Here is a 12,235-nt window from a genome sequence, read left to right as displayed (position 1 = left end):
AACAGTAATAAATTCAGAATTTCTCTAATACTAACAACTATCAGCTCATTTATGGGCAATCAGTACTTTTTAAAAAGGAAAATATTTAATCACACAAATAAAATGCAAATTGTTTAAACAGGAGGGTAAAACTCAGAAGCTAAACCACTTTTTTGTTAAAAAAAAAAAAATCTTCTTAATTCTATTTAGTACAAATTGCCCAGTATATTGGGAAGTGATATTTTTGAGTAATTTTGAAATTCTCAATATATTAATACAAAGTTATGTTTGTTTAAATATGGCATTTCAAAATTAAGAAACATCAGTTATACAGCATGTTGTATACTTTCATAACCTAAAATACATACAATCTTTGAGCCATTATCAAAGTGTCAGTTTGCTTACGAATCGTTAAGGGTTTTAAATTCTCATAAACTCTTTCCAGACAATACATCTTGCCTCAAACAATTAAAAAGAGATAATGTGTTATTCAAATGATCTGTCATACCAAATCCATTATATTAGTTCCAGAATTTCTGCTAACATGAGGAATAATAAACTTAAAAAAAAAAAACAATCTAATAAAAAGTTGTGACAATTACTCCTTATTTTGGAAGTTTAGGAGTGTATTGTGAGTTTCAAGGTAAGATACAAACTCTCTAAGTCATTTCCTTTGATGAATTTCATATTGAGTATTTAATGGGATCACTAAATTACAAAAATAATCATACTATAAGTCAAAATCATAGTTGTCATGCAAAGAGGTACGTTAATTAGATTTCAAAACATGCAAATAAAGTTTCAAGTAATCCCTTGCAAAGAACAAGCATTAAATATTACTAACATTTAACATTCATAGCCGTAAAAAGTAAATCACTTTAGAAAGAGTAAACCAGTTTTCTCACATGGAAATACCTATAAACAGTTTATTATTCTCTTAGTCTCACCAGAAGCAAAAGGCACACATATAACGAATCTTTTAAAACTCATGAGAGTAATAATAATTTAAATTTGAGAACTGCATCATGCAATTTTTATATTACATGTATGAAAATGCTAGTAAATATCCATTACCAGATTTGGGAAACAAAGTACTAGGAAAAAACTTTTCTCAAGAGCTAAAATTTAATAATGCCCTATATTTCAATATGCTTTTCATGAACTCTTACCTGATTGAGATAATGATATTCTTCTGGTTGTTTAAGATGAAATGCTAACCTCTCTTCTTCACTTGCTCCTGCCAGGAGGTAATAGAACACATGGTAGTTCCTGTTGGACACAAAGAAATATGGATTTATAATGAAAATGACCTATAGTTATCATTTAACAGGAAAAAGAGCAAACATTAACTAGTAAAATGTTTCAGCTTGTATTGAATGTATACATGCAATTATCGGCTTGTTTTGCATATATTGAATTTAGGTGATAAATTCAATATTTAAGTACTATGAAATAAAATGATGTTTTAGATGAAAATTCTCTCCTCCAAAAACCAATAGAAAACTAGCACATTTGGCAAAATCAACTTTTTAGAATTGTGGAAATTAACCAAAAGTTTACAGAAATCCAGAGATGTTTATATAAGAAAAACAGCTGATTTCTCAGTAAAAACAATAAGTTTTGTGGCCTTTTAACTTGTTTTATTCCATCTCCTGCTCACCAGATCCATGGTAGCCTTCAAAACCAACAGTTCAGAATCGTAATGAACACTAGAAGCCTGGCAGCCTCCAAAAGAGGGCAGAACAGGGCTGGAGCTCATTCACAGCCTTGTTCTCTGAGAAATATCATTATTTCAACTGTCTGATGGTTTCCTGAAAGAAGCCATGTTCGAAACTGTCTTTATTTGACCTGACCCATAGTTAACCCACTGCGAAAATCTTTTCCCCAGAGACATTTGTAGAAAACAATTATAAACAATTTTTTTAACACGTCTCTGTCCAAAGCAGTGGATAAATGCTGGGGCAAATAATGGGCTCACCAAAAACTTAAAAGAAAGATCTGAGAAATAAGATCTCTATACAGGCTTTGAAAAGCTCCAATATACTCCCGGGAATCTAGATGGTCATGTGCATGCATAAGGCTGTGCACATGTGCAGGGCCGCATATCAGCTCAGCAAAGACCAAAGGAGGTACTAAGCTCTCACTTCTGGCTAACACTGAAGGTCTGCAAAGTTAAAGCAGAATTATAAAATGTCTACTTGAGTGTTAAATGCATGGTCTAGTACACACATGAAGTTTTCTGAGCCAAAGACTAGGAAGCTTACTATATCCAAGCATTTAAGAAAACCTCTGTTCAATCATTAGCTAACCAAGCAGATATACTTCAACAGCCATACTTAAAGAATAAAGTTAGTTTAGAAAAGCCAAGAAACAAACAGCAAGAACAAAACCACCACTACAAATCCTAGAAGGAGGAGAACCTCATCTTCAGAGCTGCCACGTGATTATTTAAAATGTCCAATATTCAACAAAAACTTATGAGGCATGCAAAGAAACAAGATAGTAAAGCATATACAAAGGAGAAAAAACAATAGTAACTGTCTTTGAGGAAACCCAGACATTACTTACTAGACAACACTTTTTTAATCGACTGTTTTAAATATGTCCAAAGAACTAAAGGAAACCATGTTTAAAGAAAACCATGTTTAGAGGAAAATACGAGAATGCTGTCTCATCAAATAGAGACTATCAATAAGTATACAGGACTTATCAAAAATTAAAAAGGAGAGAGTGATGTCAGAAGCATAACGAAATTTGAGATGTCCCCAGATCTCTACCCTAGAAATAACAATAAGCTGAACATCTAAAACACAACAAATAATACCCAACCTGCACATAAGCACATTTGAGCAAGTGATCTGCGCATGAAAGCTACCATAGGTCAGAACCACGAGAATTTGGCAAGAGATAGGAGGAAGAAAGAAGCTGCCTCTCGCAGCCACAAACGGAACTCCCTGCAAGAGGAGGGGGGTAAGAAGTTGTGGCCAGTTCCCTGAGCAGCCCTGCCTAAGAGCTCTGTGAGCTCCACGCAGCAGTGAAGCCCAGGGATCAGAGAAGAAAACAAAGCAGGGACCAACGGCAAAGAAGCAAAAGCTGATTATCACTTGCCCGTGGTTGCAAAATGAGAGGCTGAGCTACAAAAACCCCCATGCACCAAACCAGACAGCACCACTCCATATCCTCCAAGACCAAACACTGCAGAGCCCCGGGAGAATTTAAACAAACGCTACTGAAACTGTTGCTAACACTGACAGAGACTGAGACAGAGGGTAGTAACTGTGATTGAACATCTATAAAGGGAAAAAAAAGGCATTATCAAAGCTCAAAGAAGGGATCCAAGAGGCTTAGGTCCACCTAATGGAAATCAAAAGAAAAACGCCTTCATAGTGACAGGCTAAAGAGAGATCTTTATATAATAAACCTTTCTGAGGAAAGGAAAAAAGCAGAATGCACTTCTATTAATGCCTACTTGGAGAAACAGTCCATTAAACACCATGAACAACCAAAGTGACAAGGCAGTTCAGAAAGAGAAAAATCTCCAGAAAATAAGCTTAAAGACACAGAAACATGCAACTTAAATGACAGAGAATTCAGGATGGTACTTCTGGAAAAAACTCAGTGCAATCCAAAATAATTCATATCAACAATTCCAAGAGTTGAGAAAACAATGAGATTATCAGAATGAGTTTTTTAGCAAGGAGAATGAAATCCTGAAAAAGAACCAAATAGAACTTCTGGAGCTGAAGCACACACTGAAAGAGATGAAGAATGAAACAGTAAGCTTGGGAAATAGAGTCGACCAAATGGAGGGAAGGATCAGTGACATCAAAGACAGAAATCTAGAAATCATGCAGAAGGAAAAAGAGACTGAAGAAATAAAAATAACGAAAGAGAAATACAAAAACTAAATGATAACATCAGGAAAGGAAATACAGCCCTTCTCCAAGACATATTATATTAAAATTATCAAAAATTAATAACAAAGGAAGAATTCTCAGGGCAGCCAGGGAAAAGAAGACGGTAACCTATAAAGGAAAACCCATTAGATTATCGTCGGACTTCTCAGCACAAACCTCACAAGCCAGAAAGGAGTGGAATCAAATATTCAAACTATTAAATGAAAAGAATTACCAGTCAAAGCTCTCCTTTAGATATGGAAGAAAAATAAAGACCTTTTGAACATACAAAAACTGAGAGAATTCTCCACTATGAGGCCTGTATTACTGGAAATACTGACAGGGGTCAGCCAACCTAAAACAAAATGACCAAAAAAAAAAAAAAAACCAACATAACTATGAATAAGGCAACTAGCAGGCAAACAGAAGCAGAGTAGTGCAACCATTATTAAGAACACGGCATTCTAATTTTAAGCAATAACAGACTTGCTACTGCAAGATAGTAATGAACATTCAGCATACATAGGGACAAATTGAGACAATAACAGAAAAGGGGAGGATTCAGAGAACCAAACTGACCAAGGGGAACAGAGATAAGGCACATGTAGAAGAAAATAGACTACTGTATATATATACATATAACAATCCTTTACATATTTGTAATGATAACCACACACCAAAGATACAGAACTAAAGTACCTAACATAAAACACGAAGGACCACAGAAAATCCACAAAATCCAAGCAAAACACACAGAAATGCAAGGACAAAGAATCAGTGGAAACACAGAGCAACAAGAAAGTAAAAGATAAATGGCTATAGGAAAACCTCATAATAATCATCCTAAATGTAAATGGACTAAACTCACCAATAAAAAGGCACAGAGATGCAGAATCGATGAAAAAACAGAACCCAACCATATGCTGCCTCTAGGACACACATCTCAGTTCCAGAGACAAATATAGACTCAGAGCGAAAGGGTGGGAAATGATATTTCAGGCAAATGGCATTCAGAGAATAGCGAGAATAGTGGTACTAATATCAGATGAAATAGACTTCAAAGTAAAAAAGGTAAAGAAAGATACTGAGGGACACTTCGTAATGATAAAAGGAATCATACACAAAGAAGATATAACACTTATTAATATCTATGTTCCCAATTTGAGAGCCCCGAAATATATAAAGCAATTACTAATAGAACTAAAGAGAGAAACAGAACAAAACACTAGCATAGTAGGAGACCTAAACACTCAGCTGTCAGATGTGGAAAGCATCTAAAAAGAAAACCAATAAAGAAATAACATCCTTAAATGACACATTAGGCCAACTGGGCATAACTGACATTTACAGAGTCTCATCCTAAAACAGCTGCTTATACATTCTTCTCTAGTGCACATGAAACATTCTCAAACACTGGACACATATTGGGACACAGAGATAGCCTCAAAAAACATAAGAGGGTTGAAATCATACCAACCATATTCTCTGATCATAATGCTTTGAAACTAGAGGTCAACTGCAAAAAGAAAGCAGGAAGAACCACAAATACATGCAGATTAAACAACATGCTACTGAAGAATGACTGAGTCAGAGAAGAAATCAAAGAGAGACCAAGAGATACAAAGAAACGAATGATAATGATAATAATACAACATATCAAAACTTTCGGGACACGGCAAAAGTGGACATATGAGGAAAGTTCATATCATTACAGGCCTATCTTCAAAAACAAGAACAAGCCCAAATAAACAACCTATCGCTTCATCTTAAATAATTAGAAAAGAACAAATGAAGCCTAAAGTCAGCAGAAGGAAAGAAATGATCAAAATTAGAGCAGAAAATAAAAGAAATTTAAAACAAAAAATAGAAAAAAATAAATGCAACAAAGAGCTGGTTCTTTGAGAAATTTAATAAAAGTGAAAAACCCCTGGCTAGACTCACTAAAGAAAAAACAGAAAGGACACAAATAAACAAAATCAGGGATGAAAAAGGGGAAATTATGACTGACGTCGCAGAAATACAAAGGATCATATAAGAATACTGTGAAAAATATATAACACCAAACTTAATAACCTAGAGGAAATGGACCAGTACTTAGAGAAATACAACCTTCCTAGACTGAATCAAGAAGAACTGGAAAATCTAAACAGACCAATCAACAGTATGGAAATTGTAACAATCATCAAAAACTTACCAAAAAGTAAAAGTCTTCATAAGTGAATTCTACCAAATATTCAAAGAAGATTTAATACCTATTCTCATATTCTTCCAAAAAATCAAAGAGGAGGCAATACTTCCTAACTCATTTTATGAGGCAAATATTACCAATACCAAAACCTGGTGAAGATAACACAGAAAAAGAAAACTACAGACCAATATCTCTTATGAACACAAATGCAAAAATCCTAAATAAGATACTACCAAACCGAATACAGCAACATATTAAAAAGATTATACACCACATCAAGTGGGCTTCATCCAGGGGCACCTCAGGGATAGTGTAACATATACAAATCGATAAATGTGATACACCATATAAACAATCATATGATCATATCAATAGATGCAGAAACAGCTTTTGACAAGATTTATGATCAAAACACTTAACAAAATCGGTATAGAAGGAAAGTACCTTAACATAATAAAGGTGATATACAAAAACCCTCAGCCAACATTAAATATAATGGTGAAAACAATGGTGAAAAATTACAAACCTTTCCTCTAAGATCAGGAACAAGGCAACGCTACTATCCACTATCACCACTGTTATTCACTATAACATTGGAAGTCCTAGCGAGTGCAATCAGACAAGAGAAAGATATAAAAGGCATCCAAAAAGGAAACGAAGAAGTCAAACTGTCACTATTTGTGGATGACATGATTCTCTATACAGAAATCCCTAAAGACTCCACAAGAAAACTACTAGAAACAGTAAGCAAATACAGTAAAGTTTCTGGGACACAAAATCAACATTCAAAAATCCACAGCGTTCCTATACTCTAATAATGAAGTATCAGAAAAAGAAGTAGAAATTACAACAAAAAGAACAAAATACCTAGAAATAAATCTAATGAAATATGTGAAGGACCTATAAATGAAAAACTGTAAGACCCTATTAAAAGAAATTGAAGACACAAAGAAATGCAAAGATATTCCATGTTCTTGGAAGAGTCAAAATAGTTAAAATGACCTTATTATCTAAAGCATTATATAAATTTAATGCAATTCCCATCAAAATCCCATTGCATTGACACTTTTAAAAGATATAGAACAAAAAACATCAGATTTGTATAGAAGCACTAAAGACCCCAAATTGCCAAAGCCATCCTGAGAAAAAAGAACAAGATTGGAGGCATCACGCTGCCTGACTTCAAATTATACTACAAAGCGACTATAATCAAAAAGACACGGTACTGGCATAAAAACAGACACACTGAGCAGTGGAACAGAATTCAGAGTCCAGAAGTAAACCTCGGTTTATACGGGCACATAATTTTTTGACAAAAAAGCCAAAAACACCGAGTGGAGAAAGGAAAGCCTCTTCAATATAAATGGTGCTGGGAAAACTAAAAAGCCACCTGCGAAAGAATGAAACTAGACTGTTGTCTATCATCATACACCAAAATTAACTCAAAATGGATTAAGAATCAGAAAAGAAGACCTGAAACAATAAATTGCATGCAAGAAAACGTAGGAACTCAACTCATGGACCTTGGACTTAAAGAATATTTTATGAATTTGACCTCAAAGGCAAGGGAAGTAAAAGCAAAATTAAATAAATGAGACTACATCAAACTAAAAAGATTCTGCTCAACAAAAGAAATCATCAACAAAGTAAAAAGAGAACCATCTGAATGGGAAAATATATTCGCAAGCAACACCTCCGATAAGGGCCTAATATCCAAAATATACAAAGAACTCATACGACTAATGGACATGGACAATAGACTAGTGGTTACCGGAAGGTTAGGGTAGGAAGTATGTAGGTGGGATGACAGGGGTCAAATATGTGGTGACAGAGAAAGCTAAATACGGGCAGTGAACATACAATGCAATAAATATATGACTTATTGTTGAATTGTACACTTGAAATTTACTAGATATTGTTAACAAATGTTACCATAATATACACACATACACATGAATGAGTATTTTTTAAAACTGAAAAAATTTTTTAAATTAAAAGTAATTTTAGAGTTGAAAATAGTTTAGTTATAAAATGAAAAACTAGAGAAACTCAACATCAGATCTGAACAAACAAAAGAAGGAAGCAATGAACCTAAAGATATATCAATTGAGACTAGTCTGAGGAACAGAAAAAAAATGAAGAAAAATGAACAGTTTAAGAGATCCATGGAACATTCTTAAGCAGAAACAACACATGCATAATGTGGGGCATCAACATATGCCCAATGGAAGACCCAAGGACAGGAAAGAAAGGGGCAGAGATTTGAAACAATGATCAAAAACTCCCCAAATCTGATGAATAACACTAATCTGCACATCTAAGAAACTCAACAAATTTCAGGGAAAAAAATTCAAAAAGATCCAAACCTAGACAAATCAAGACTATTGAAAGACAAAAATCAAAATTTTCCAAGAACCGTAAGAGAAATGCCTCAAGTAATCCTAATATAAAATTACCAACTTATTTCTCTTCAAGAACCATGGCAAAATGATAACAAAGTCAAAGTACTGAGAGGGAAAAATTATTAATCAAAAATTACAGATCCAGCAAAACAATCCTTTAAAAATAAAGGAGAAATTAGGACATTCTCAGATAAACAAAACTTTAGAAACATCATGGCTAGAAGAAGATCACTGCAGGAAATGCCTAAAGGAAGTTTTTCTGGCTGAAATGAAAAGAGACTAGACAAGATTTAATTAAACATGAAAAATTAAATAGCACAAGTAAAGATAACTACATAGGTAAATATAAAAGATAGTATAAATTTATTTTTTAACACTTTTTTCCTCATTAAGTTTTAGGACATCTGCAAAAAGCAATAATTATAAATCTATATTGATGGATCTACTACTATAATAATGTAATTTGTAAGACAATAACAACACAAAGAAGAGGGAAAGGAACAGAACTACACAGCAGCAAAGTTATTTGTATACTATCAAAATTAAGTTGTTACAATCCAAGCCAGATTGTTAAAATGTTACCTTTAATCACCAGGGCAACCATTAAGAAAATAACTCAAGAAATATACAGCTGATCCTTAAACACAGGGGTTACCGATCTCAATCCACAGCACAGTGGAAAATTCACGCATAACTTTTGACTCCCCAGAAACTTAAACTACTGATAGCCTACTGTTGACCAGAAGACTTACTGATAACATAAACAGACAACACATATTTTGTATGTTATATGTATTATATACCATATTCATACAATAAAGTAGACTAGAGAAAAGCAAATGTTATTAAGAAAATCATAAGCAAAAGAAAACACATTTATAACACTATGTATTTATTGGAAAAATTTGTGTATGAGGAGACCCACACAGTTCAACTCATGTTGTTCAAGGGTAAACTATATAATAAAAGAAACACCAATTAAATTAAAATGGTACATTAGAAACATCTACTTGATACAAAACAAGGCAATAATAGAGGAACAAAAACATAAAAACACATACAAAACAAATAGCAAAACAGTATTCATAAATTCTATCTATTAATTACACCAAATAAAAGCAGATTAAACACTCTAGTCTCAAGGCAGATAACTGGCAGAATGGATTTTTTAAAAAAGGTCTGACTACATGCTTTCTACAACAGACACACACTACAGCCTCAAAAACATAAATAGGTTACAAGTAAAAAGATGCAAAAGATACCATGCAAACAGTAACCAAAAGAAAGCTAAAGTGTCTATACTTAGATAAAAGACTTTAAGACAACAATTTTTACTAGATGCAAAAGTCATTTTATAATGACAAAAGGGCCAATCTGTCAAGAAGATATAACAATTCTAAACATACATATATCTGAAAATAGAGCCCCAAAATACACGAAGCAAAAGTTAAAAGAACTGAAGAAAGAAATAAGCAATTCAACAATAGTACTGAGATTCTATTTAGACAACCCCCCTCCTTTCAATAATGAATAGAGCAACTATACAGAAGATCAACACGGGAAAAGAAGACCTGGAAAATACTAAATGCCAACTAGACCTAATAGACATCTACTGAATACTTCACCCAACAGCAGCAAGATACATATTTTCTCAAGCACCCATGGAATACTCTCCAGGATAGACAATGTTAAACTACAAAACTAGTCTCAAAAAATTTAAGGGGACTGAAATCATACAGAGTATGTTCTCTGCCCATCTTACAATGATATTAGAAATCAATAACAGAAATTTCCAAAATTCACAAATATGTAGAAATTCAACAACGCACTCCTAAATAACCAATGGGTCAAAGAAAAACTTACACAGAAAATTAGAAAATACATTTAGTTGCATGAAAACATACATACAACATACTAAAACATGGGAAACAACTGAAGCTGCATTCAGTGGGAGTTTATAGCTGTAAACCCATACTTAAAAAGATCTCAAATCTATAACCTGCACAACCACTTTAAGAAACTAGAGGCGGGGTTGGGGGGGAAGGGGAGAGCAGGAGAGTGAAGAGCAAACTAAACCCAAAGCAAGAAGGAAGTAATAAGCATGAGAACAGAAATAAAATTGGGAATAGGAAAAAAATAGAGAGGAAATCAATGAAATCAAAATCGGTCCTTTGTAAAGATCATAAAAATTGACAAACTTTTATCTAAATTGACCCAAAAGGGGGCTACTGCTATGGTCTGAATGTAAACCCCTCAAATTCCTATGTTGAAATCCTAACTCTGAAAGGTAATGGTTAGGACGTGCAGCCCTTGGCAGGTGATTAGGTCATGAGGGCAGAACTCTCATGAATGGGATTACTGCTCTTATAAAAGATCCCATTGGGCTGCCTAACCACCCCTTTCCGCCATATGAGGACCCAGGAAGAGGGCTTTCACCAGAATGCAACCACGTTGGCATCTTGATCTTAGACTTCTCAGAATCTAGAACTATAAGAAATAAATTTCTGTTGTTTGTAAGCTATGCAGTCTGTGGTATTTTGTTACAGCATCCGGAACAAGGTAAGACAGTGGTGAATCTCAAATTCAAGAATGAAAAGGGGGACATTACTACCAATCTTACAGAAATAAAAAAACATATAAGGGAATACTAACAATAAACAATATTTTTGCCAACAAATTATATAACCTAGATGAAGTGGACAAACTCCTAGAAACATAAAAACTACCAAATCTGACTAAAGAAGAAACTGAAAATCTTTAGATCTATAACAACTAAAATATTTGAATTAATAATCAAAACTTCCCACAAATAAAAACCCAGAACCAGATAGCTTCTTTGGTTGGTGACTTCTATCAAATATTTAAAGAAGAAAAAATCTTACAGCAATATCCCTTAGAAATGCAGACACAAAAAAACCTCAACAAAATACCAGCACGCCGAATCCAGCAACATATAATAAGGATTATATATACATCTGGAAATCGAATCCAGCAGCATAACAGAGAATCAGTTTATAGCTCTGAATCTTCCCTCCCATTGATTGTTCAGAACCAAGAAAACCAAGCTTATATCTCTGTCACTCCATTAAAACGTGTTAGAAAAAGTTACTGATAACCTTCGAATAGCAGTACCCATTAGCTCTGCAGGTCTTTATGAAGCTATTCTCTTCTTGAAACTCTCCTCTCTTCATTTTGAAGCACTACTAACTCAGATTTTCTCTTCTGCCAGCCACAAAAAAATTAACAGAAAAGTCTGAGTTCTAGTCCTAACCTTACAGGTAATTCATTATGATGACGTTAGTTATTAATTACTGAACTTACATATAAGGACTACACTAAGCATTTTATAAATTTTATTTCATTTGATCCTCTAAACAACTCCAGGATAGTTTTCTATCTGTAAAATGAGAATAAAAATCTAAGAAAGAGAGAAGTGAGATGCCAAAGGCATATTCGATATTTGAATATGAAGGTCTATTGAACTTTAAACTCTAGCTCTTAATTTTTCCTCACTGTAACATGAAGCAAATCATTTACCTCTCCAATATGTGGTTTCTTCACCTGACGGAGGTTATATAAGTATTTCATCTCTGAAGTCCCATATACCTCAAATATTATAATGAAATTAAGAGCTTAATTAAAAACTTTTCTCAAGTTAGAGAAAGAATACTAGAACATGAAAAAGGTCCAAAGGCACAACGCTCACAAAGAGCACAGATACCTACTGTTTTCCTCTTCTGATAGTAGAGTCTAATTTAGAAAGGGCAAGA

The 12,235-nt window shown here is 33.8% G+C and overlaps 1 protein-coding gene across 10 annotated transcripts in view; it reads right to left on the bottom strand.

Annotated features, from left to right (window-relative positions):
- Positions 1-12,235, bottom strand: part of MYO9A (myosin IXA) — a 239,386-nt gene that overhangs the window by 177,865 nt on the left and 49,286 nt on the right. For all 10 annotated transcript variants that reach the window (XM_025040332.1, XM_025040333.1, XM_025040331.1 and 7 more), the window contains exon 5: positions 1,149-1,248. In XM_025040332.1, coding sequence (XP_024896100.1) covers positions 1,149-1,248 — 100 coding nt within the window. The remainder of the gene's footprint in view (positions 1-1,148; positions 1,249-12,235) is intronic.

Source organism: Pteropus alecto, unplaced genomic scaffold (assembly GCF_000325575.1).
Source record: "Pteropus alecto unplaced genomic scaffold, ASM32557v1 scaffold38, whole genome shotgun sequence".
NCBI lineage: Eukaryota > Metazoa > Chordata > Mammalia > Chiroptera > Pteropodidae > Pteropus > Pteropus alecto.
This window is presented reverse-complemented; position numbering and strand designations above follow the sequence as displayed.